Source organism: Aedes aegypti, chromosome 3 (genome assembly GCF_002204515.2).
Source record: "Aedes aegypti strain LVP_AGWG chromosome 3, AaegL5.0 Primary Assembly, whole genome shotgun sequence".
NCBI lineage: Eukaryota > Metazoa > Arthropoda > Insecta > Diptera > Culicidae > Aedes > Aedes aegypti.
Genome location: NC_035109.1, coordinates 52,767,358 through 52,794,046, shown reverse-complemented (window position 1 = coordinate 52,794,046; position 26,689 = coordinate 52,767,358). Strand labels below are relative to the sequence as shown.

General features: G+C 38.0%; 3 protein-coding genes across 17 annotated transcripts in view; 2 read left to right on the top strand and 1 right to left on the bottom strand.

Annotated features, from left to right (window-relative positions):
* LOC5576021 (very low-density lipoprotein receptor) overlaps window positions 1-26,689 on the bottom strand; it is a 1,100,036-nt gene that overhangs the window by 569,917 nt on the left and 503,430 nt on the right. The gene's annotated exons all lie outside the window — the stretch shown is intronic.
* On the top strand, window positions 21,176-22,105 carry LOC5572185 (general odorant-binding protein 45-like). The gene has a single exon (XM_001660227.2). The coding sequence runs from the start codon at window positions 21,198-21,200 to the stop codon at window positions 22,071-22,073; it is 876 nt and encodes a 291-aa protein (XP_001660277.1). The 5' UTR covers window positions 21,176-21,197; the 3' UTR covers window positions 22,074-22,105.
* LOC5572183 lies at window positions 22,173-23,344 on the top strand. The gene has a single exon (XM_001660228.2). The coding sequence runs from the start codon at window positions 22,212-22,214 to the stop codon at window positions 23,103-23,105; it is 894 nt and encodes a 297-aa protein (XP_001660278.1). The 5' UTR covers window positions 22,173-22,211; the 3' UTR covers window positions 23,106-23,344.

Below are 26,689 nucleotides of genomic sequence, written 5' to 3'. Positions count from 1 at the left end.
TTCTATGGTAAAAATTTGAAAAAATATTAGAAATGGGGTTTTTGTGTAAATTAAAATTAAAGTTTTATTTTTGAATTTTTCATGACAAAACATAAAATATTTTTTCAGTGTGTAATTTTTCCTTGTTTGTTCACTACAACTTCTTTATAGAAATTTTTTCTCTAAAATCAATAGTTTCGGAGTTGTAATTTTTCAAATAAGTTTCATGCAAAAATTTATATGCCATTTTCAAATGTTATTCTCGAGTCAAAATGATCGATTTTTCTATGGAAAACACTTTTTGTTTCATACTTAAATCATGTGCAAATTTTTTCAGTTTTCAGATTGGGGGTACTTCCCTAAATCTTAATATTTTTGGCTCAAAATTTGAGAATTGCCCTTTTAAATTGTCTTCATTTAGAAAAGCACACAAATTTTTAGTTTTGAGAATTTTCGAGAAATATGCCGCACCCTAATAAGTATTAGCATTGACGACCTTACATTTCGTAGTTGGGACTCCGTGATTGACCCGAGTAATCTTAATTACCCAAGGAACTAACAGGAGGAGTTTGGAAGTAGCTTACCATCTTTAGTGTACAATTTCGAGTATCTCAAATATTATAAAGCCAATAACGGCACCGGCCTCGTCCTTCCGGACATCGGGGAAGGGAAGAAATGATAGTGTGATATTCTTTGCTATTTAAGACCGAGTATACCTCTGCATCTTCATGGTTGTCACAGGAAAGTGTTTTTGTTAGCGGAAAAGATTCAGAAGTTTCACAATCTGGATTCTCCTTGGTAAGCGATGCGATTCGTGTAACCTCAATTTATAGTATTTTTCTATTATTTTGTACTGTGCAAAAATTAGTTGACACCTTCAGTTAGAATTTTGGAGTAAATGCTTAAAATAAAAATTGGGAAAATTATTAGATGCAATTCTCATAATTATCTGTAATGGAATCCAAAAGACATGCTTGACTTATTCTTGCAGGAGTGTGGTTCAATAAGTCGAACAGGAAATTTTTGAAAAATGTACAGGAATAGTTCCTAAGCTAAGCTTCCAATTATTTGACAATTTCTTCAAACTCCATTGAAGGAGCTCAATCAGCAATGCCGGAAAAATTTAAAGAATAATATGCTTAAAATTGTTCAGGCAAGTTACTAGAAAATCCTTTAAGAAATTTCTTGTATAATCTCTATCCTAGTTTAAGCTTGGAGATGTTATCAGTCATATTCCCAGTTTGGTGTAAACTATATATTAATGCCAGAAGAAGAATTGAATTTCTAGAAGAGTTTTTGGAGGTTTCTCTGAGCATTTTTTTTATTAGTTGGAGGTTCCATTTCGTCGAGGATTTTCAGAGAAATGTGTAAGACAATGGAGTTTTAAAGGTATTTTAGAAAATCATTGAAACCGAAATCCCAAGAGAGAGTAATCAGAATTGATGTCTTAAATAAGGACTGTTCATTTTATAAAGTGGACACCTTGTTTATGCTATATCTTTTTTATTTATTGATAAAATCTTAAACGGTTTTCTGTGTATCGTTCAACTATTATTCTACAATGTTATGAAAATACAGAAACTTACAAAATGCTTTCAGTTAAAGAACTAAATAGTTTTTGCAAAAACTCCTAAGAAAAACTGTTCGTCATGTTTAGGCATTATTTTTCGCATGAAAAAAATCCTAAATTTAATGATCAAATTGTATGTTGGTATCCTTTACTATTCAACTTAAGGTAGAGCTTTTAAAAACATCAATAATATTCCATCAGTTCCTGACGCTGAGTCACTTTAGTGATCTATCCCTTATGGTCAAATTTGCTGATACACCATCTTTTTACTACCAGCAAAAAAGTAAAGTAATAAGCGTGTTCAAAACTGGTTTAGATTACTAAAGAAACTATATATGTATAAAAAAAAGCAAAATCTTGAGTTTTAACCGCATTCTTGGGTACCAAATTTACTCTTTATGGTCGTTTTATTGAAAAATCCCATACTTTTAAAATTATATACGCATGTTTATCGATCTAGAGCAAACTGTAAGCGTTTTTCTCAAAATATTTTGATAGGTAGTCTCAGAATAACACATTCTGAAAATAATACATTTATATAAATAAAAATGGAATGATGTTTGTATGTCACGAAATGGCTTGAATTTTGAAAATTCTTCCATAGTTATGTTCCTGAAGTGTTCCGACGTGTTTGTGTATATAAAAAGCAAAGGATATTTAACGGGAAAGTTGAAAAAACAAGAGTGAACGGAACTTCCATTTTGCACGGGTCGTTCCATGGCGTTTTTCAACAGCCTACTTGATGGCAAGACGAAGTTTGCCGGGACCACTAGTGCAAAATAAATTTGATTTAATTCAAGCAGTGTTCCCAATCTTGATGATTGTCATTGTGCTTTGAGTGATTTTCTGAAAATAAATTATTTGTTTTTCTATTGTTCTTAAAATATGACGTGGGGACTAAATCAGCAACTCTATGAAGGCGTAAGTTATTTTTATTATAAATACTATATTATTACTTCCGTCTGGACGTACTTTAAACCTTAAAATTCTACTCATATCATATCCATTTAAATTTAAGATATTTTTCTTTAAAAAAAATTGATAAAAAATGGTTTTATGATATCTGCAAAATTGCTTCTCCAAAAATAACTTGATATTTTTTAGCAAGCTTCTAATTGATGATGCTTTCTAAGTACAACCATTTTTTGAAAATAAAAAATATAAATTGTCGAATTTTCCTGCCGATTTTTAATAATCCTTGATTTTGATAACCTCCAAAAATCGACCGTTCTAAACGTTGTGCCTTATTAGTGTGAAATCATATTATTTTGGTAACTTTTTTATTACCACAGCATTGCACAGTGGTCCAGGAATCAGTTTTACGCGGAAAGATGCATTTTGAGCTTTAGAATGAAACATTAGACAAAAACGGTCTTCTACAAAGTTGTTTGTATTAGTTAAGCCCTTTTTTTGGTTTTATTGAAAATTAGGGTGGACCACATTTTTATAGAAATTGTGTAACTAACTTTCTTATTTGTAGAAATTATATTATACATGCTTCAGCAAAGTTATAGACTATTCAATTTCAAGCAACTTTGCCAAAAAAAGTTTTTTTGTATCTCTCTCGATTTAGAGCTTTTTTCCTGCAGTGACATAGGGTGGTCCGAACAAAACTGGTTTTCTGGCTCTAGAGTTTTCAATTCAAATTTCTCATCAAAGTAGTCTATGAAACACTTTTAGAGCTTTAAAAAATGCGTAATTGGGTGAGTGAAGAAACTCGCTATCTCCTTTCGTTTAGGAGTTATTGTTGTTTTTCTCTCAAAAACATGCCTACTTTGAATGTGAATATCTCTGATTGGGGCAAACATAAAAAATATCTTTTGACGGCATTCAAAAGACAAAATAAAATTGAATATTATATCAAAAAATTACAGATGTGTTATTTTTGCAACTCTAATAAAATGCCTTGAAAAACATAGGTTTTTAAGCAGAAAAACTTTAATAACTTTTGAACTAAAATAGATATCATCAATATTTTTGCATGAAAATTTGCGTTTTGTTAAGTTCTTAAAGTCGTTCATAGACTGCTTTGACGAGAAACCTGAAATAAGAAAAATAGGGCTCTAAAACTATTTTGAAGATTTTCATGGTATGTATTTCTTTATTATTTTACATTTTGAGCATGAAAATGAAATTTCAGATAAAAATGATCTTCTACAAAATTGTTTCTAAAAATGAAAGCTTTCATACTGTGTCATTTGAAACTAGGGTGATCCACAATATCACACATATCATATAATCAACTTTTTATTTGCAAAAATACTGGTATATGCTCTTAGGCAAAGCGGTAGAACTTAAAATTTTGATCAACTTTGCCAAAAAAAGTTTTTCTGTAGCTCAAAATTTGACCAATCTAGAGCATTTTTTCCTAATCATCGCAGGGTGGTCCAGCAAAAATAAGTTTTTTAACTCTAGTTTTTTAAATATTATTTTCTCGTCAGAGTCGTCTATGGACGACTTTTAGAACTTAACAAAACGCAAATTTTCATGCAAAAGATTGTTATTATCTATTTTAGTTCAAAAGTTATTGATGTTTTTGTGATAAAAAATGTAAAACTGATTCCTGGACCGTAGTGCATTGTACAATATTAGTCGAACGATGTACAGAAAACCGATTTCGATTTCATTGATAAATTAAAAAGATATTGCATGTCCAAAGTGTCCACTTTATAAAATGAACAGTCCTTATTATCTTGAAAAGTTACTAAATGAATCTGAAGAAAGAAAAATTGACGAATTTTAAAATTTAAATGAAAACCCTTAAACCTAGTTATAGATGTGCATAAAAAAAGAATTTCCAGAAATGAGGAAATTCCTACAAACTTTCCAGTTTATTCTTTGCTTAAGGTGAAGATGAAACGAAGCCAAACCTCAAATTATCAAGAGCACAAATCTGGAGAACCGAACAACCATTTAAGCTGAAAACTAAATCGATTGATCACCACCAGCTAGTGACCAAATATGAACTTTGGCTTCGATTCATCTTCACCTTAAATTACTTTAGCAATTCATAATGAAACTACATGTATCTTCTAAAAATGTTTTGCTCAAATTCCATGCATGAATTCTCGGAGGTATCTTGTGATATTATTCTGTAGAAATTTCATAGATATTTTCGAATGGAATCAAAGACAAACTTCTGGCAAAACGCAGAGGCAAAGAGTCAGAAAAAATATCTTGAGATATTGCCAAGAACTCGATGGAAAAATTAGAGCTACTCCCAAAAACGATTTCTGATTCAAAATATTGGAATAATTATTGGAAAAAATCTTTGGATAATTTAAAGAGAGATATATGATGGAAAAAAATCCTGACGAATATGTGGAAATATCCCTTATAGGATTTCTTAAAGAATTCTTCGGAGAATTTCTGGATGAATTCATTTCAGGATAACTCAACAGATACTAGACTAAAACCTTCAAAACTCATAACTGATTTTGACCAAATTCCTAGTACGATCTATAAAACCTCTATAAATTCAAACAAAATAATCACGATTGTAGCAAACCACCTGATTTTGATTTTTTGTTTCGTTGGCTGATGAGGGGGGAGGGGGGGTTAGTTTAGGGCAAAGGACCATCCATCCATCCCGACCAGTGGATTTCAAAACTTAATTGTATAAAAATTATATATTTTTTTACAAATACTGAATTTTGTTTTATTTTTTGTAAGAAGCCCTTTGAGTTGGTTGAGGAACTTGTAACACAATTGAAACGAAATGAGCTATAGTTATAAAAACAGCTTTCAATGTGTTTTTCTTATAACCATAATTGTAACACAACTTGTTAGAAATAATCTGAGAATTATTTCTTATACATGAACAGTTTTATTTCAAATAAGGAAAATAACAAATTTTGATACAAGTCAGTTATGGAAGATAACACAATGAGTTTTATTTTTGTTTTTCAGCCCCTATATGGCTCAAACTTTTGCCTCGCGGATTCGAACTTTTGTCCTACTATGGGCCAAAAATGGTTTCCAACCATTCCACTGTGTTGGGTTTTGTCGATTTCATGCGCTTTTTGAATAGCGCCCTAACCGTTGATTTTAGCAATATAGTTTGCTCGGAGAAGTTCATTGGTATGTTAAAGCGCATATTTTGAAGCAAACAGTTTTATGATCAATCCACCTAGCAGTGAGATAGAAAACTATTTTTTTAAAAACATTTATATAGCCATATGGTGTCTACGGCAAAGTTGTAGAATCGGCAATTTGAAACAACTTTGTAGAAGACACGATATTTCTATCTCATACTTTTTGAGATATATGCCGTTGTATGTGAATGGCCCCCAAAAATCATATTTTTTATCATAACTTGTTTCGAAGATTTTTAACATATTTTGTGTTTTTTACAAAGTTGTTTGTCATCAAAAACCCGTGATTTTGCTGAACATATAATCACGCAAACTTCTGAAGTAACAAAGTTATTTATGAATTACTCTTTTCTAAAGGGCATGTTTAGACCCTTATAACTGCCTTCGGTGCAAAATGATGTAGACAACTCTTACAAATCATGAAACTACCATATCTTCCCTTTTTCTTCGCTTTTCAAGTTTCTGAAAAGAGGCTTTTCAAGTTTCTGAAAAGAGGCTTTTCAAGTTTTAGAGGAGAAGCATTCCAAGTTTTTGAGGAGAAACTTTTGAAGCTTCTAGAGATAACCTTTGCTTCTAAGGAGAAGCTTGTCAAGTTGCGGAAGAGAAGCTTTTAAAGCTTCCGCGAAGAAGCAAACTTCGGATGAGAAGCATTTCAAGTTTCTAAAGGTAATCTTTTCAAGTTCTGAGGATAATCTTTCCAAGTTCTGAGGAGAAGATTTTCAAGCTTTTTAAGCTTCGAAGGAGAACCTTTTAGAACTTCTGGTGAGAAGTTTTTCTAGTTTTTGAGAAAAAGGTTTTAAAACTTCTGAGGAGATGCTTTTCAATTTTCTGAGAGGAAGCTTTTCAAACTTCTGAGAAGACACTTTCCAAGACACTTTTAAGGGGAAGCTTTTGAAGCTTCTAAAGAAAAACACTTTAAACTTTCGAAAAAAAGCTACTCAAGCTACTGGGTGAAAGCTTTTCAAGTTTCTGAGGAGGAGCTTTTTATGCTTTTGAAGATGAACTTTTCAAGCTTCTGGGGAGAAACTTTTCAAGCTTCTGAGGAAAAACTTTTCAAGCTTCTGATGAGATGCTTTTCAAGCTCATGTGGGTAAGCTCCTCAAGCTTATGAGGAGAAGCTTTTGATGTTTCTGAGGAAAAAACATTTTATACTAGACGGGGTTGGTGGTCTAATGGCTACCGTTTCTGCTTCATATGCAGTAGGTCATGGGTTTAATCCCAGGCCCGTCCCTTTCCTCGTTCTTTGTACTTGTGTCTTACACTTGCTTCCATCTTCCACTCTCAATCTATCACATTCTCACCCTACTCGTTCATAGCAAAAACGCTAGAACCAGAAACGGACAAGAAACCGTTTTCCCTATGCTTCACTCTATCTCATCATTATAGCATGCCTTTCCTTACGCCTGATACTTAGGCAGTCTGCTAACCAAAGAGCAAACCTTTTTGCCATGCCTTTCCCCCAATCCATACACTCCCGCATGAACTGGCGTAGATGCAGTGGTATATACGGTCTACGTGAGAGCCAGTTCAATGCAACATCAATTCCTCCCCCTTCCCCTCATTGGTCTGCATTCTGACGTGGCAGGTGCCATTGTTACCTAAAAATAAAAAGATCACCAGCACTTATACACTGAGGGTGTCTGTTAGTTCCCAACAAACATTCGGTTGGTTCCTTGTGTAAGTGGAGCTGATCTGGCAATACTGGAGTAGCAATCACGGGCGGCCATTCAAGCCCAAGCTCAAGCTCTGAGGAAAAACATTTTATACTTTTGAAAATAAGCTTCTCAAGCTACTGGGGAAAGCTTTACAAGCTTTTGAGGAGGAGGTTGTCATGCTTTTGAGGAGAGGTTTATCAAGCATTTAAAGCTTTTAAAGCTTCTGATGAGAAGTTTTTCAAGTTTCTGAGAAGATGTTTATCAAACTTCGGATGAGAAGCATTTCAATCTTCTGAGGAGAAACATTTCAAGCTTTTGAGGTAAGCTTTTCTAACTTCTGAGGAGAAGCTTGTCAAGCTCATGAGGAGAAGCTTTTGAAGCTTCTGATGAGAACATTATATACTTTTGAAATGAAGCTACTCCAGCTACTGTGGGGAAGTTTTTCAAGCTTCTGAGGAGTAGCCTATTAAGCTTCGTAGGAGAAGCTTTTCAAGCTTCTGATGAGAAGCTTTTCAAACTTTTCAGGAAAAACTTTTCAAGCTTTAGAAAATATTCATTCGACGTTTCGAAGAAGAAGCTTACCAAGTTTCAGATTTGTTTTCAAATTTCTGAAGAAATCTTTCACATTTTAATTAAGAAAAGCTCTACAAATTGTAATTCAGATGTGATACAGTGAAGACGTTTCAATTTTCTAAGTAAAGGTTTTGCATGCGTCTGAGGAAAAAACGTTTCGATCCTATGAGGTGAAGCTTCCTGCTACTGAGGAGAACTTTTTCAAACGTTTACCACCTAATGAAATTTGAGAAGTATACAGAAGAAGTGATGTCATTCCGATAACTGCCAATACTCATCCACTCCATAGTGAATTCTTCGTGTATGACATAAAACTCAATGTATTCCATATAAGCCATTCCACACAAAAACGTCCATCACCAATGGCTATGCGTCATCTTATCCCGGTTGATATTAACGTCAACCTACCACAGCCCATTGTTGTCACCATCGTATTTTTTATCGCCTTCAGCAATGACCCAACAACAATGACAATCACCCGTCGATTTTCCCCGAAGTTGACCACCGAGTAAGGAGAAAAACGTGAACGTTGAAGCTCGCCGCCTGACAGTAGAGCAGCTCAAGGAGCCACATGGAGAGAGAGAATCATTAAAATTCAAAATCTTTATCGCTCTTATCCGGCTGAAGGTGGGAGGGTGGTAAGGGGAGATGGGAAAGGTCGACTGACTGGCAGCTATCGAAGCCAACCACGCGAGAACACGATATTCTCCTCAATACAGTGAAAAGAATCTCCGGAAGCTGGACTGAAGCGGAACTTCCTCATCGTTGTCCGATAATGTGAAAATAGATTTTTTTTTGCAAGTAGTCGCTTATCCTGTTTGGTGCTGTTACGATTTTTTGCTGCAGCTTTTCCCCGTCTGGTTGACATCCGATATCGATGGATGGACGTTTTTGTCTGTGGGAAAAATAAAACACACAAAGCCATGGATGAAGAAACAGAATAATAATATCCAAAGCAAGTGCCGGTTTTCCGCACGATTCTCGGGGATTTAGTTTTCAATTTCCGGTCGCTGACCGTTCGGAGAAAAGGGTTCACATTTCGTTCAGTGCTGTCGATTTGGGGAGATGCGAAGCCCGGAGAGCCCTAGCGGTAAACGCGCAGCTATTCAGCAAGACCAAGCTGAGGGTCGTGGGTTCGAGTTCCGCCTGCGGCAGAAATTTTCTCCACTTCCCACGGCATAGAGTATCTTCGTACTTACCACACGAAATGCAAGTGCAAAAATGGTCAATTGGCGATGATAGCTCTCAGTTAATAACAGTGAAAGTGCTCATAAGAACACTAAGCTGAGAAGTAGGTTCGGTCCCAGTTCGGACGTAATGCCAGAGAGACGTAGAAGAAGACGCAAACTTTACGGTCGGTCCGTTATCAGCGCGTAGCCACGTTCTCACGCGTTGTTTGATTAGTCAGCGAAAAGCAAAAAACGCAAATCGCGTCGAAAAAATAAAAACAACCATTCTGCATCGCAAATATTAATTTGCGAGGAGTGATTAGCTTCGCATGCGACATCACACTTGTTTACGAGCCACAGCCGTTGAAATGTGAACTAATTACAGCTTAGCGCCGCACTTTGCCTGGTGGCAAACGGCGGGGAAAGAATGCTTAATAAGAAACAAGTGAGCAAGTTCTAATTAATTGCGTTGATTAATGAGAATAAGTGTTGTTTTATGGCGGGGTGCGGATTTTTTGTGTGTGCCTTCATTGCAACTCAGTGGAAAAGTACGAAAGAGGACTCGAGATAGTAGTGTCGGCGAATTCCCATTAATTCATTAGCTAGTTGACTCATAGCTTAGAGTTAAAGGGAGTTATCTTACACTGAAATTTCCATTGTAGAGTTGAATTAAATGCTCCAAAATCTCGTATTCAACGATTAAAGCTGAAAAGTCTCAGGAGTCAGAAAAGCTTCTCCATAAAAGCCAAATTGCTGTTCTCAGTAGCCAAAATCTTCTCTTCCTAAGCATAAGGAGCTTCTGAGCAAAAGTTTGAAAAGCTTAAGTAAATGAAAAAAGTCTAGTACACGACACTGAAGACGGCCTTACAGTTGAGGTCGAAATACGCGTATCTGTCAAAGGATACAGACTCAAGTCAAATTAAATGGTATAGTACTAAATTCGTTTTTTTTTATCTACTTATTGGTATTCTACTAAACAGCTCGACGATTTATTATCATTGAAAAGCTTATCTGAAGAACCTTAACTAGCTTTCCTACAACAGCTTGCATAGTTCATCCCCAGAAACTTGAGAAGCTTATCCTCAGAAGCTTGAAAAGCTTGTCCACAAGAGCTTCAAAAGCGTATCCTCAGAAGCTTGAAATGCTTCTCCTTAGAAAGTTGGATAGCTTTTTCACAGATCTCTGATTTAGTTGTTTGAATAGCTGAATCTCAGAAAACAGAAAATCTTTTCTTCAGATGGATGGAAAGTAGCTTGAAATTCGGTTCTTTAGAAGCTTGAAAAGCTTCTTCATAGAAGCTTGAAAAGCTTCTTCTCAGAAGCCTTAAAAGCTTCTCTTCAAAAGCTTGAGAAGTTTCTCTTTAGAAGCTTGAGAAGCTTTTTTTCAAAATCTCGAGAAGCTTCTTCTAAGAAACATAAAGAGATTCTTCTCAAAAGCTTTAAAAGTTTCTCCTCAGAAGCTGCAAAAGCTTCTTCTAGGAAGCTGGAAAATCTTCTTTCAGAAGCTCGGAGAGCTTATTCTCACAAGCTTGAGAAGATTCTCCTTAGATGCTTAAGAAGTTCCTCCTCAAAAGTATAAGAATCTCCTCCTCAAAAGCTTGAGAAGCTCCTCAGGAGCATGAGAAACTTTTCCTCACAGGCTTGAATAGTTTCTCGGCAGAAGCTTAAGAAGCTTTTCCTTAGAAGTTTGAAAAGCTTCTCCTCAGATGTTTGAAAATTTTCTTCTCAGAAGCTTCAAAAGCTTCTCTTCATAGGCTTGAGAAACTGCTCCTCATAAGCTAGAGAAGCTTCTCCTCAGAAACTTTGAAAGCATCACCTCAGAAGCATGGAAAGATTTTCCACAGAAGCTTTGAAAGCTTCTCCTAAGAAGCTTCAAAAGCTTCTCCTCAGAAGCTTCAAACACTTCTCCTCAGAAGATTGAGAAGCTTCTCCTCAGAAGCTTGAGAAGCTTCTCCTCAGAAGCTTAAGAAGCTTCTCCTCAAAAGCTTGAAAAGCTTCTCCTCAGAAGCTTGGAAAACTTATCTTCAGAAGCTTCAAAAGCTTCTCCTCAGGAGCTTCAAAAGCTTCTTCTTAGAAGCTTGGAAAGCTTATCCTCAGAAGCTACAATAGCTTCTCCTTAGAAGCCCCAATAGCTTCTCCTCAGAAAATTGAGAAGCTACTCCCCCGAAGCTTGATAAGCTTCTCCTTAAAAGCTTGAGAAGCTTCTCCTCAAAAGCTTGAGAAGCTTCTCCTCAGAAGCTTGAAAAGTTTCTTCTCAAAAGCTTAAGAATCTTCTCCTCAGAAGTTTGAAAAGTTTTTCCTCAGAAGCTTGAAAAGCTATTTTATAAAATCTTGAATAACTATTCTTCAAAACCTTGAAATGTGAAAAGCTTCTCCTCAGAAGCTTGAGAAGCTTCTCCTCAGAAGCTTTTCATCAGAGCTAGAAAAGCTTCTCCTCAAAAGCTTGAGAAGCTTTTCCTCAGAAGCTTGTGAAGCTTCTACTCGCAAGCTTGAGAAGCTTCCCTACAGAAGATTGAGATGCTTTCCCTCAAAAGATTGAGAAACGTCTCCTTAAAAGCTTGAGAAGCTTCTTCTCAGAAGTTTGAGAAGCATCTCTTAAGATGCTTTAGAAATTTCTTCACAAAAAATTGAGAAGCTTCTTCTCAAAACCTTGAGATGCTTCTTCTCGAAAGCTTGAAAATCTTCTCTACAGAAGTTTGGGAAGCTTCTCTACAGAAGATTGAAAAGCTTCTCAAAAGCTTGAGAAGCTTCTGCTCAGAAGCTTGAGAAGCTTCTCCTCAGAAGCTTAAGAAGCTTCTCCTCAAATGCTTGAGAACCTTCTCTTCAAAAGCTTGAGAAATTTCTCCTCAAAAGCTTGAGAAATTTCTCCTCAAAAGCTTGAGAGGCTTTTCCTCAAAAAATTGTGAAGCATCTCCTCAAAAGCTTAAAAAGCTTCTCCTCAGAAGCTGGAGAAGCTTCTCCTCAGAAGCTTCAGAAGCTTCTCTTCAGAAGCTTGAGAATCTTCTCTTTAGAAGCTTGAGAAGCTTCTCCTGGAAAGCTTGAGAAGCTTCTCCTGGAAAGCTTGAGAAGCTTCTCCTCAGAAGCTTGAAAGCTTCTCCTCAGTAGCTTCGAAAGCTTTTCCTCAGAAGCTTGAGAAGCGTCTTTTGAAAATCTCGAGAATCTATTCTTCAAAAGCATGCCTTCGCCTAAGAAGCTTGAAAACCTTCTCTTCAGAAGCTTGAGAAGCTTGAGTAGATTGTCTTTTGAAGCTCGAGAAGCAGCTTGAGAAGCTTCTCATCAGAAGCTTGAGAAGTTTCTGATCAGAAGCTTGAGACGTTTCTCATCAGAAGCTTGAGAATCTTCTCTTCAGAAACTTGAGAAGCTTCTCCTCAGAAGCGTGAGAAGCTTCTCTTCAGAAGCTTAAGAAATTTCTCCTCAGAAGCTTAAAAAGCTTCTCCTCAGAAGCTTGAGAAGCTTCTCATCAGAAGCTCGAGAAACTTCTCCTCAGAAGCTCAATAAGCTTCTTCTTAGAAGCTTGAATAGCTTCTCCTCAGAAGCTTGAATAGCTTCTCTTCAGAAGCTTGAGAAGCTTCTCTTTAGAAGCATGGGAAATTTCTCCTGGGAAGCTTAAGAAGCTTCTCCTGGAAAGCTTGAGAAGCTTCTCCTCAGAAGCTTGAAAGCTTCTCCTCAGTAGCTTCGAAAGCTTTTGCTCAGAAGCTTGAGAAGCGTCTTTTGAAAATCTTGAGAATCTATTCTTCAAAAGCATGAGAGGCTTCTTCTAAGAAGCTTGAAAAGCTTCTCTTCAGAAGCTTGAGAAGCTTCTTCTGAGAAGCTTGAGTAGATTGTCTTTTGAAGCTCGAGAAGTTTTTTCTCAGAAGATTGAGAAGCTTCTCATCAGAAGCTTGAGAAGCTTCTCCTCAGAAGCTTGGAAAGCTTCTTCTCAGAAGATCGAGAAGCTTCTCATAAGAAACTTCTTATTTTAAGCTTGAGAAGCTTCTCCTCTGAAGCCTTGAAAGGTTCTTCTCTAAAGCATCAAAAGCATCTCCTCAGAAGCCTCAAAAAATTCTCTTCAGAAGCTTCAGAAGCTTCTCCTCAGAAGCTTGAAAGCTTCTCTCCAAAAGCTTGAAAGATTAAAAATAATATGTTGGCGCCCAGCAAATACAAATACAAATGAATTGCGAATCTCTCAATTGAGTTTCATTTCTGAACAAGATATCTTTTGGCTTCAAGATTGGCAGACTCAATAGAAACCTAAAATTAATCGAACTGCTACTCAGACAATGAAGAGCCCAGACAGATAATATGAAGTTAATTGACCCCAAAAATAGACACAAATAAAGCAATAACCTATTTCTAAATGTTTCGTTATCTTATCTAGCGACGCAATTACAATAAAATCGGAGTTCACTTGGCTTATGATCCAACGTATTGGGTGGAGGAAATTTGGGTTGCCGTTTAAGACGGTCTTTTATGAACCAAATGAAAGAAATTTCCAAAAAAAAATAATCTTCATATGCTTCGAAAGCACCCTCAACATTTATTACTGTTAAAACAATTTCCCGAAAAAGCTACACTCCACAAGATTTATTCCATATGAGCTGATCATAATTCTTCCCGCACCGCACCGAACAAACATAACCTCATTCGGCGCCAAACCAACCGCAAGCAACGGAAGTGGTCAACGACGCACAGCTCCCATAAATATATGTTTACAGCACATATTTAGATAGGAGGAACTTCCATAAACCGGACGCAAATCCGCATTCACCAACTCCCGGTCTCTTCCGAGGAAAGAGCGAGGCACAGTGATTCAGTTTTATTTAATCTGCCAAAAACCGGATTTCCAAAGATAAAAAGGAACACATGCGTAAATGCATGTTGGACGCTAAAATTCTGAAAGGGACGCTGGAATCCTGAAGTAACTTTCTTGAAAATCCTTAAAGAGCTTTCCTGAAAATTGTGAAAAACTTTCTTAAAAATCCAGAAAACCATGAAGGGACTTTCCAGAAAATCCCAGGAGAGTCCCTTCTGAAAATTGTGAAGAAACTTTTCAGAAGCGAGATCCCCCAAAATCTTGAAGGGACTTTTATGAAGATCCTGAAGGGACTTTACTGAAAATCCTGAAGGGACTTTGATGAAAATCTTGAATAGACATTCATGAAAATCGTGAAGTGATTTTTATGACAATCCTCAAGGGATATTCCTGAAAATTCTGAAGTGAATTTTCTGACAATCCTGTAGGGACTCTCTTGAAAAGCTTGAAGGTACTTTTCGGAAAATCATGAAAAGATTTTCCTGAAGGGACTTTCTTGAAAATCCTGAAGGGAATTTTCAGACAATCGTGGAGGAAATTTCCTGAAAATTCAAAAAATTATGAAAAAACCTGATAATGCAGAAAATCTGGACCACTGTGTGATGGCTCATTCCCGAACAAAAGCCGGCTTCCACACAACTATTGCACCCGCACACCATATCATACACTGACCGGTTCCGAAGAACACGTGGTTCAACTCATAAAAACTAACGCTTTTTTGACAAGATTTCCTTCGTCGGAGGATTCTCGCATTCATCGCGTCGGTTTTAACCATACCGGCCAACCAAAGAAGAGAGGGAGCGGAGCTCATAAATATGCTTTTGTCAGATCGCACATTAATTCTTGGCGCCTTTTGGATCACACGCTGCTCAGCTTCAGAGATGGACCAACGAAACCGTAGAAAACGTAAAAAAAAAATATGAAAATGGCGGCCATCCGTCTAACGGAATATGAATGCCGAGAAGAAGTAAAAGAAGCAGCATTTGCATCGTAATCCGGGACCATGACTCGGAGGCCTCTTTCCGGTATGGGGTTTGCTGTAGGCGGGAAAATTTATTGCCCTCGCTCACCGAAACCAAGAGTTTGGGCTTTGGATGCATTTTAGATTGAGGTTTTTGTCGGTGCACCGAAAGCTCGTGGCGAGGGTTTTGTTGCTCGGGTTATTGAGCTTGAACTCATGGAGAGGGGGATTTTCATTGGATGTTATAAATTTCGGTAGAGGAAAGGTGCCTTCTCAGAATCAGCTTGAAAAATCAGCCAATCAATAGCCTTACGGTCATAGAAAAAAACAAAAACAAGTTTCAATGGAGTCATATTAATTTAAAACCAATTTTAATTGAACTTGAAAAAGATTTCGCTTCAATTTCGATTCGATTTCGATTCAATTTCGATTCAATTTCGATTCGATTTCGATTCGATTTCGATTCGATTTCGATTCGATTTCGATTCGATTTCGATTCGATTTCGATTCGATTTCGATTCGATTTCGATTCGATTTCGATTCGATTTCGATTCGATTTCGATTCGATTTCGATTCGATTTCGATTCGATTTCGATTCGATTTCGATTCGATTTCGATTCGATTTCGATTCGATTTCGATTCGATTTCGATTCGATTTCGATTCGATTTCGATTCGATTTCGATTCGATTTCGATTCGATTTCGATTCGATTTCGATTCGATTTCGATTCGATTTCGATTCGATTTCGATTCGATTTCGATTCGATTTCGATTCGATTTCGATTCGATTCGATTTCGATTCGATTTCGATTCGATTTCGATTCGATTTCGATTCGATTTCGATTCGATTTCGATTCGATTTCGATTCGATTTCGATTCGATTTCGATTCGATTTCGATTCGATTTCGATTCGATTTCGATTCGATTTCGATTCGATTTCGATTCGATTTCGATTCGATTTCGATTCGATTTCGATTCGATTTCGATTCGATTTCGATTCGATTTCGATTCGATTTCGATTCGATTTCGATTCGATTTCGATTCGATTTCGATTCGATTTCGATTCGATTTCGATTCGATTTCGATTCGATTTCGATTCGATTTCGATTCGATTTCGATTCGATTTCGATTCGATTTCGATTCGATTTCGATTCGATTTCGATTCGATTTCGATTCGATTTCGATTCGATTTCGATTCGATTTCGATTCGATTTCGATTCGATTTCGATTCGATTTCGATTCGATTTCGATTCGATTTCGATTCGATTTCGATTCGATTTCGATTCGATTTCGATTCGATTTCGATTCGATTTCGATTCGATTTCGATTCGATTTCGATTCGATTTCGATTCGATTCGATTCGATTCGATTTCGATTCGATTTCGATTCGATTTCGATTCGATTTCGATTCGATTTCGATTCGATTTCGATTCGATTTCGATTCGATTTCGATTCGATTTCGATTCGATTTCGATTCGATTTCGATTCGATTTCGATTCGATTTCGATTCGATTTCGATTCGATTTCGATTCGATTTCGATTCGATTTCGATTCGATTTCGATTCGATTTCGATTCGATTTCGATTCGATTTCGATTCGATTTCGATTCGATTTCGATTCGATTTCGATTCGATTTCGATTCGATTCGATTTCGATTCGATTTCGATTCGATTTCGATTCGATTTCGATTCGATTTCGATTCGATTTCGATTCGATTTCGATTCGATTTCGATTCGATTTCGATTCGATTTCGATTCGATTTCGATTCGATTTCGATTCGATTTCGATTCGATTTCGATTCGATTTCGATTCGATTTCGATTCGATTTCGATTCGATTCGATTCGATTTCGATTCGATTTCGATTCGATTTCGATTCGATTTCGATTCGATTTCGATTCGATTTCGATTCGATTTCGATTCGATTTCGATTCGATTTCGATTCGATTTCGATTCGATTTCGATTCGATTTCGATTCGATTTCGATTCGATTTCGATTCGATTTCGATTCGATTTCGATTCGATTTCGATTCGATTTCGATTCGATTTCGATTCGATTTCGATTCGATTTCGATTCGATTTCGATTCGATTTCGATTCGATTTCGATTCGATTTCGATTCGATTTCGATTCGATTTCGATTCGATTTCGATTCGATTTCGATTCGATTTCGATTCGATTTCGATTCGATTTCGATTCGATTTCGATTCGATTTCGATTCGATTTCGATTCGATTTCGATTCGATTTCGATTCGATTTCGATTCGATTTCGATTCGATTTCGATTCGATTTCGATTCGATTTCGATTCGATTTCGATTCGATTTCGATTCGATTTCGATTCGATTTCGATTCGATTTCGATTCGATTTCGATTCGATTTCGATTCGATTTCGATTCGATTTCGATTCGATTTCGATTCGATTTCGATTCGATTTCGATTCGATTTCGATTCGATTTCGATTCGATTCGATTCGATTTCGATTCGATTTCGATTCGATTTCGATTCGATTTCGATTCGATTTCGATTCGATTTCGATTCGATTTCGATTCGATTTCGATTCGATTTCGATTCGATTTCGATTCGATTTCGATTCGATTTCGATTCGATTTCGATTCGATTTCGATTCGATTTCGATTCGATTTCGATTCGATTTCGATTCGATTTCGATTCGATTTCGATTCGATTTCGATTCGATTTCGATTCGATTTCGATTCGATTTCGATTCGATTTCGATTCGATTTCGATTCGATTTCGATTCGATTTCGATTCGATTTCGATTCGATTTCGATTCGATTTCGATTCGATTTCGATTCGATTTCGATTCGATTTCGATTCGATTTCGATTCGATTTCGATTCGATTTCGATTCGATTTCGATTCGATTTCGATTCGATTTCGATTCGATTTCGATTCGATTTCGATTCGATTTCGATTCGATTTCGATTCGATTTCGATTCGATTTCGATTCGATTTCGATTCGATTTCGATTCGATTTCGATTCGATTTCGATTCGATTTCGATTCGATTTCGATTCGATTTCGATTCGATTTCGATTCGATTTCGATTCGATTTCGATTCGATTTCGATTCGATTTCGATTCGATTCGATTTCGATTCGATTTCGATTCGATTTCGATTCGATTTCGATTCGATTTTCGATTCGATTTCGATTCGATTTCGATTCGATTTCGATTCGATTTCGATTCGATTTCGATTCGATTTCGATTCGATTTCGATTCGATTTCGATTCGATTTCGATTCGATTTCGATTCGATTTCGATTCGATTTCGATTCGATTCGATTTCGATTCGATTTCGATTCGATTTCGATTCGATTTCGATTCGATTTCGATTCGATTTCGATTCGATTTCGATTCGATTTCGATTCGATTTCGATTCGATTTCGATTCGATTTCGATTCGATTCGATTCGATTTCGATTCGATTTCGATTCGATTTCGATTCGATTTCGATTCGATTTCGATTCGATTTCGATTCGATTTCGATTCGATTTCGATTCGATTTCGATTCGATTTCGATTCGATTTCGATTCGATTTCGATTCGATTTCGATTCGATTTCGATTCGATTTCGATTCGATTTCGATTCGATTTCGATTCGATTTCGATTCGATTTCGATTCGATTTCGATTCGATTTCGATTTCGATTCGATTTCGATTCGATTTCGATTCGATTTCGATTCGATTTCGATTCGATTTCGATTCGATTTCGATTCGATTTCGATTCGATTTCGATTCGATTTCGATTCGATTTCGATTCGATTTCGATTCGATTTCGATTCGATTTCGATTCGATTTCGATTCGATTTCGATTCGATTTCGATTCGATTTCGATTCGATTTCGATTCGATTTCGATTCGATTTCGATTCGATTTCGATTCGATTTCGATTCGATTTCGATTCGATTTCGATTCGATTTCGATTCGATTTCGATTCGATTTCGATTCGATTTCGATTCGATTTCGATTCGATTTCGATTCGATTTCGATTCGATTTCGATTCGATTTCGATTCGATTTCGATTCGATTTCGATTCGATTTCGATTCGATTTCGATTCGATTTCGATTCGATTTCGATTCGATTTCGATTCGATTTCGATTCGATTTCGATTCGATTTCGATTCGATTTCGATTCGATTTCGATTCGATTCGATTTCGATTCGATTTCGATTCGATTTCGATTCGATTTCGATTCGATTTCGATTCGATTTCGATTCGATTTCGATTCGATTTCGATTCGATTTCGATTCGATTTCGATTCGATTTCGATTCGATTTCGATTCGATTTCGATTCGATTTCGATTCGATTTCGATTCGATTTCGATTCGATTTCGATTCGATTTCGATTCGATTTCGATTCGATTTCGATTCGATTTCGATTCGATTTCGATTCGATTTCGATTCGATTTCGATTCGATTTCGATTCGATTTCGATTCGATTTCGATTCGATTTCGATTCGATTTCGATTCGATTTCGATTCGATTTCGATTCGATTTCGATTCGATTTCGATTCGATTTCGATTCGATTTCGATTCGATTTCGATTCGATTTCGATTCGATTTCGATTCGATTTCGATTCGATTTCGATTCGATTTCGATTCGATTTCGATTCGATTTCGATTCGATTTCGATTCGATTTCGATTCGATTTCGATTTTTCGATTCGATTTCGATTCGATTTCGATTCGATTTCGATTCGATTTCGATTCGATTTCGATTCGATTTCGATTCGATTTCGATTCGATTTCGATTCGATTTCGATTCGATTTCGATTCGATTTCGATTCGATTTCGATTCGATTTCGATTCGATTTCGATTCGATTTCGATTCGATTTCGATTCGATTTCGATTCGATTTCGATTCGATTTCGATTCGATTCGATTTCGATTCGATTTCGATTCGATTTCGATTCGATTTCGATTCGATTTCGATTCGATTTCGATTCGATTTCGATTCGATTTCGATTCGATTTCGATTCGATTTCGATTCGATTCGATTCGATTTCGATTCGATTTCGATTCGATTTCGATTCGATTTCGATTCGATTCGATTTCGATTCGATTTCGATTCGATTTCGATTCGATTTCGATTCGATTTCGATTCGATTTCGATTCGATTTCGATTCGATTTCGATTCGATTTCGATTCGATTTCGATTTCGATTCGATTTCGATTCGATTTCGATTCGATTTCGATTCGATTTCGATTCGATTTCGATTCGATTTCGATTCGATTTCGATTCGATTTCGATTCGATTTCGATTCGATTTCGATTCGATTGCGAAATCGAATCAAAATTGAATCAAAATTGAATCAAAATCGAATCGAAATCGAACAACTATGAAACTCATCAATTATCTATTAAACAAACATAGAATTCAAAGAAAATCGATTGAAATTCATTCACAAATGTCGTTCTCCATGTCATTCACTTCTCAAGATCCAATAAGACGATAACGCCATCGTAAAGAGTCATAAACTATGTAGGATAACAGGCAGAGATAACAAGACACTGTGTATGTGTACATTCCGGTAGACACTCCAAGCCTTCCCACATTCGAGCAGAGCAACGTCTTAATCCCGAACAGAAAACCGAAGAATTTGTCGTTTCCCATGTTGATCCGCCCCCAGAGGATTGCGACCTTCTTCCTAAAGGGAATTAGCCGAGGCAGTCAGCAGTCAGGTCAGGTGGGTGGTGGAGGGATATGTGACTCGTTCGTCAGGATTTCACGGTTGTCCAATCTTAGCTACCAGTCGGGGAAATCTTGATCCATATTTATTTTAGCCCACCTCTCCTGGGTTAGATTCCCTGGGGCTTTCTGCCAGGTGCTGTTCTGAGTCGATGTATGTGTAAATTTAACATCCTCCGATGGTTGGAAATCTTATGCGAGGCCTGCTTAGGTTGCGATACAAGTAGGCGTTGAATTTACGACTGCGGATTTCCGGGAAGCGTTTGTTCTTTGATAGCTTTCAAATAAATCGCTTCTAATTGCATTTCGTAGGCAAAGGGGCTGGGAGGGGAAGGAGTTCACCGCCGGAAACGGAAACAGATGATGAATGTCTGATACGTGCCTTATCGATGCTTGATTGAACACTGATTGCACTTACTGCCAGGGCGTGTGATGCGACAATTGAGCTAATAAATGTCACCGCGAGAGAGATGGTGAACCGTAGTGACAAACGTGGTTTGGCAAATTGACTTTCATTTACAGCAGTAGGCCATTGAAGAAATGTGCGTGCCGCGGCGCTTCAATCGAAACAAGGTCACTAGAGCAGAGGTGGTTTGCCAAACATGTTTCACCTCTCCGTTGGATGTTTTCGGAAAGAACGTGACCGCAGAAGACATGCGCACTCATAAATAACATTGCGCTTATCGGAACTGGCCATCAGTTTACCATGACTCGGTTAGTAAGCAGTATTATCTGTGTTTGGGCTTCGCTACTGTTGTCCATTTCGGCTCAGTATCTCCAAAATGAAGCCCTTCTGCAGGCTCAGGCCACGTGCGTTGAATATCTCGGTATTCCGGAGGCCCGTCTCGAGCAGTACAACATTAGCGTCTATCCGCCGGATCGCGATACCATGTGCATGATTCGTTGCGCTGGAATTGTTCTAGGATTTTGGGAAGATGAACAAGGTCTGCTCATCGACGGGGCGAAGCAACTGTTCCCGGATTCCGGCGATGTAGACTTGGTAGCGCAGAAAGTCCTCCACTGCGCTGAACGGAAGCTGTTATCTTGTGATCCCGCGGATGCTTGTGCCAGAGCCTACTACTCTTTCCGCTGTGCCATGCGAAAGTTTGAACCTTCCAATTCAGCTTTGTCTACAGACCAGAAGCTGACCCCAGAAAAGTTCCTCAAGGCACAGATCGTCTGTGCCAACATCCTCCGCATTCCTCACGATCATCTGAAGCTGTACAACCAAGGAGTCTACCCGGACGATGCGGAAACTCGATGCCTGCTCCGATGCATAGGAGTTCGTCTGGAACTATACAGTGATGCGATGGGACCGAACTTGGATCGACTCCACTCTGAATTCGCCATAGATCAACCACTAGAAGAATTCAAAACGAGAGCCACGTTATGCTGCGAAGCCAACCGTCCCTTGATCCAAGACTACTGCACCGCCGCCTACCGTAATCTGTACCTTTGCTTCAGGGAGCACTTCAACGCGTTCACCTCTCAGAATCGCCAAACTCTACTGAGTCACACGTCAAGCCCACAAACCTGTATTGATCTAGAGTCCGATATTCTCCTCTACGGCGATGATGTTTAGGCAATAAAAACTCAAACCCAGCCCAGAACATGTTTCCTCATTACTACCTTTATACGTGACCTAATCCTGCTTCGTCCGTTTCCTCATTTGCCTTATATAAAAATAGGCTTCCCATTCTGCATCACCAAATATTTCACCATGAAACACCTAGTGAGCTTTGTTCTTCTCGCCCTGGCCATCTACCCAGTCCATTCGGCTCGCCGCTACCGCATAGCCGCCGAAGAGTGCGTTCAATATCTCAAAATATGTCCAACCCGTCTGGAGCAGTACTTGAAGTTTATCTTCCCGGAGGATCGCGAGACAATGTGCTTCATGCGTTGCGTTGCCACCAAGCTGAACCTATGGTGCGACAGGAAAGGCCTCAACTGGGCAGTTCTAGAAGACAGGATATGCCCATCCGTACGGGAGAAGGTCGAAGCCTGCGTCTGCCGGAAGCTGGATCTCATCGACCCCTATGATCACTGCCCCAGAGCCTACTACGCCTTCCGCTGCCTGCGAAACTATCTGCAGGAGATCTTCCTGTTCAAAAACCTCGATCGCGACTTCGATGATGGCTACATAGTGAAGGTCCCATCCTCCAAGGAACTCATCGTCCCGAGTTGCGCCAGTTGTAGCAACAGCTTCAACCCCCTGACGATAACCGAGATGACCCAAAAGCTTCTGCAATGCGCCAAAAAGTGCCAGCTCTGTTCGTTAAATCTGTGCGATCGTACGACGGATCCGGTGGTCGAGACCCCAGAATTCCAGTGTACCGTGTACTGCGCGTCGATCTGCACCGGAGTCTACAGCGAGCAGAAGGGCATCCTGATGGATAATCTGTACGCGCAGTTGGCCCGCTGCGAAACGCGGGAGTCCTTCGACTACCGTTTGGGGCTGTGCTTCGGTCGGAATGCCCTACCGGAGGGTAGCAGTCCTCAGGCGGTGGTCTTCCAGCAGTACTTCAAGTGCCTCCGAGGGGACTACGAACGGTTCTACAGCAGCAACCTGGAGGAACTGCTGCAGATCCCCGGTATTTCCAAGTATTGCTTCTAGGTTGGCGGTTTCGACTATGGTTCTGATAAAGTTATTGAAATAAAGTTCAAATAGAACTAAGGAGGTGCTCATTTCAAAAGAAATCATTTCTGCTGTGTATACTTTTAAGCGCACGCTTACTTTTTTTACTGCCACTTCTATGATATTTCATTGGTATTTGTTTGGCATTCCAACGGCATTCCTTAGCCACTTCAGAGGCATTTTTTGGTATTTGATGACCATTTTATCAGCATTCCATTGGCATTCCATTGGAATTCCACAGGCATCTTTCATCAGCATTCCTGTCACAGGTATTTCATTGGGCAACCCTTTGGCACATTCCATTGTTACATTTCAATGGCATTCCAATGGATTATTTCAGCGGCATTCCATTATTGGCACGGTTCATTTGAACAGTTCATTGTCATTCCTTTCACACAGACATACCACTGCATTATGTCATTGACAATTCATTGGCATTGCATTGGCACATTTCATTGGCGCAGTACAGTGCATTGGAATAGTGCAGTGCATTGGCACATTTCATTGGCATTCTTTAGGCAAAGTTCGTTGGCATTCAATTGGAACATTTCATTGGCACATTTTATTGGCATTTCATTGGAACTTTTCATTGGCAATCCATTGGAACAGTGCATTGGCATTCCTTTGGCACATTTCATTGGCATTCCAGTGGTACATTTCATTGGAATTCAATTGGAACATTTTACTGGCACATTTTATAGGCAATTCATTGGCACTATTGATTGGCATTCCATTGGCACATTTCATTGCCACATTTCATTGGCATATTTCAGTGGCATTCCATTGGCACAAATCATTGGCATTCAATTGGAACATTTTATTGGCATTTCATTGGCACTTTTGATTGGCATTCCATAGGCACATTTCATTGGCATTCCATTGGAAGATTGCATAGGTATAATTGGAACATTTCATTGGCACATTTCATTGACACTTTTATTGGTCATCCATTGGAACAGTGCATTGGCATTCCACTGGCAAATTCCGTTGGCATTCAATTGGAACATTTTATTGGCACATTTATAGGCAATTCATTATCACTTTTGATTGGAATTCCATTGGCACATTTCATTGTCACTTTCAATTGGCATTCCATTGGCATATTTCAGTGGCATTCCATTGTCACAATTCATTGGCATTCAATTGAAACATTTTATTGGCATTTCATTGGAACTTTTGATTGACAATCCATTGGAACAGTGCATTGGCATTCCATTGGAACATTTCATTGACATTCCAGTGGCACATTTCATTGGCATTCAATTGGAACATTTTACTGGCACATTTTATAGGCAATTCAATGGTTCTTTTGATTGGCATTCCATCAATATGCCATTGGCACATTTTATAGGCAATTCATTGGCACTATTGATTGGCATTCCATTGGCACATTTCATTGCCACATTTCATTGGCATATTTCAGTGGCATTCCATTGGCACAAATCATTGGCATTCAATTGGAACATTTTATTGGCATTTCATTGGCACTTTTGATTGGCATTCCATAGGCACATTTCATTGGCATTTCATTGGAAGATTGCATAGGTATAATTGGAACATTTCATTGGCACTTTTATTGGTCATCCATTGGAACAGTGCATTGGCATTCCACTGGCAAATTCCGTTGGCATTCAATTGGAACATTTTATTGGCACATTTATAGGCAATTCATTATCACTTTTGATTGACATTCCATTGGCACATTGGCATTCCATTGGCATATTTTAGTGGCATTCCATTGTCACAATTCATTGGCATTGAACTGAAACATTTTATTGGCACATTTTATTGTCATTTCATTGTTACTTTTGATTGGCAATCCATTGGAATAGTGTATTGGCATTCGAGTGGCACATTTCATTGGCATTCAATTGGAACATTTTCTTGGCACATTTTATTGGCATTTCATTGGCACTTTTGATTGGCAATCCATTTGCATTCCATTGGCATTCCATTGGCATATTTAATTGAAATTCCATTGGCACATTACAGTCGCGTTCTTTTGGCACTTTTGATTGACAATCTATTGGCACAGAGCATTGACATTTCATTGGCAATCTATTGAAACAGTGCATTGGCATTCCATTGGCATATCTCATTGGCATTACAGGGGCATATTTTATTGGCATTTCATTGGCACATTTGAGTGACATTCTTTAAGCATATTCAATTGAAACAATTCAGTGGCACATTTTATTGGCATTTTTGATTGGCAATCCATAAGAACAGTGCAGTGCAGTCCATTGGCACTTTACATTGGCATTCCAGTGGCACATTTCATTGGCTTTCAATTAGAACATTTTCTTGGCACATTTTATTGGCATTTCATTGGCACTTTCAATTGGCATTCCATTGGCATATTTTAGTGGCATTCCATTGTCACAATTCATTGGCATTGAACTGAAGCATTTTATTGGCACATTTTATTGTCATTTCATTGTTACTTTTGATTGGCAATCCATTGGAACAGTGTATTGGCATTCGAGTGGCACATTTCATTGGCATTTCATTGGCACTTTTGATTGGCAATCCATTTGCATTCCATTGGCATTCCATTGGCATTCCATTGGCATTCCATTGGCATATTTAATTGAAATTCCATTGGCACATTACAGTCGCGTTCTTTTGGCACTTTTGATTGACAATCTATTGGCACAGAGCATTGACATTTCATTGGCAATCTATTGAAACAGTGCATTGGCATTCCATTGGCATATCTCATTGGCATTCCAGGGGCATATTTTATTGGCATTCCATTGGCACATTTGAGTGACATTCTTTAAGAATATTTAATTGAAACAATTCAATGGCACATTTTATTGGCATTTTTGATTGGCAATTCATAAAAACAGTGCAGTGCAGTCCATTGGCACTTTACATTGGCATTCCAGTGGCACATTTCATTGGCTTTCAATTAGAACATTTTCTTGGCACATTTTATTGGCATTTCATAGGCACTTTTGATTGGCAATCCATTGGCATATTTAATTGAAATTTCATTGGCACATTACAGTCGCGTTCATTTGGTACTTTTGATTCATAATCTATTGGCACAGTGCATTGACATTTCATTGGCACTTTTGATTGGCAATCTATTGAAACAGTGCATTGGCATTCCATTGGCATATCTCATTGGCATTCCAGGGGCACATTTTATTGGCATTTCATTGGCATATTTCATTGGCATGCCATTGGCACCTTTCATTGTAATTGCATTGGCCATTTTCATTGGCATTCCATTTGTACAAAGCGTTGGCATTCCATTGGCACATTTCATTGACATTCAATTGGAACATTAATCATTAAAATTTTCAATTTATTTGGTTGTCCTTCATTTGAAATTACTATGGTATGCGATTGGCATTCGATTGGCTTTTGATTGGAATTCAATTGGCATTCGATTGAAATTCCGTTACCATACGATAATTTTCGATCAGGATTCGAGTGGCATTCAGTTGAAATTTGATTGACATTCGGTTGAATTCAATTGGCTTTCGTTTGGCTTTCGATAGGAATTCGACTGACATTCGGAATGTTGTTCTATGTTGCATTCAATTTTAAAT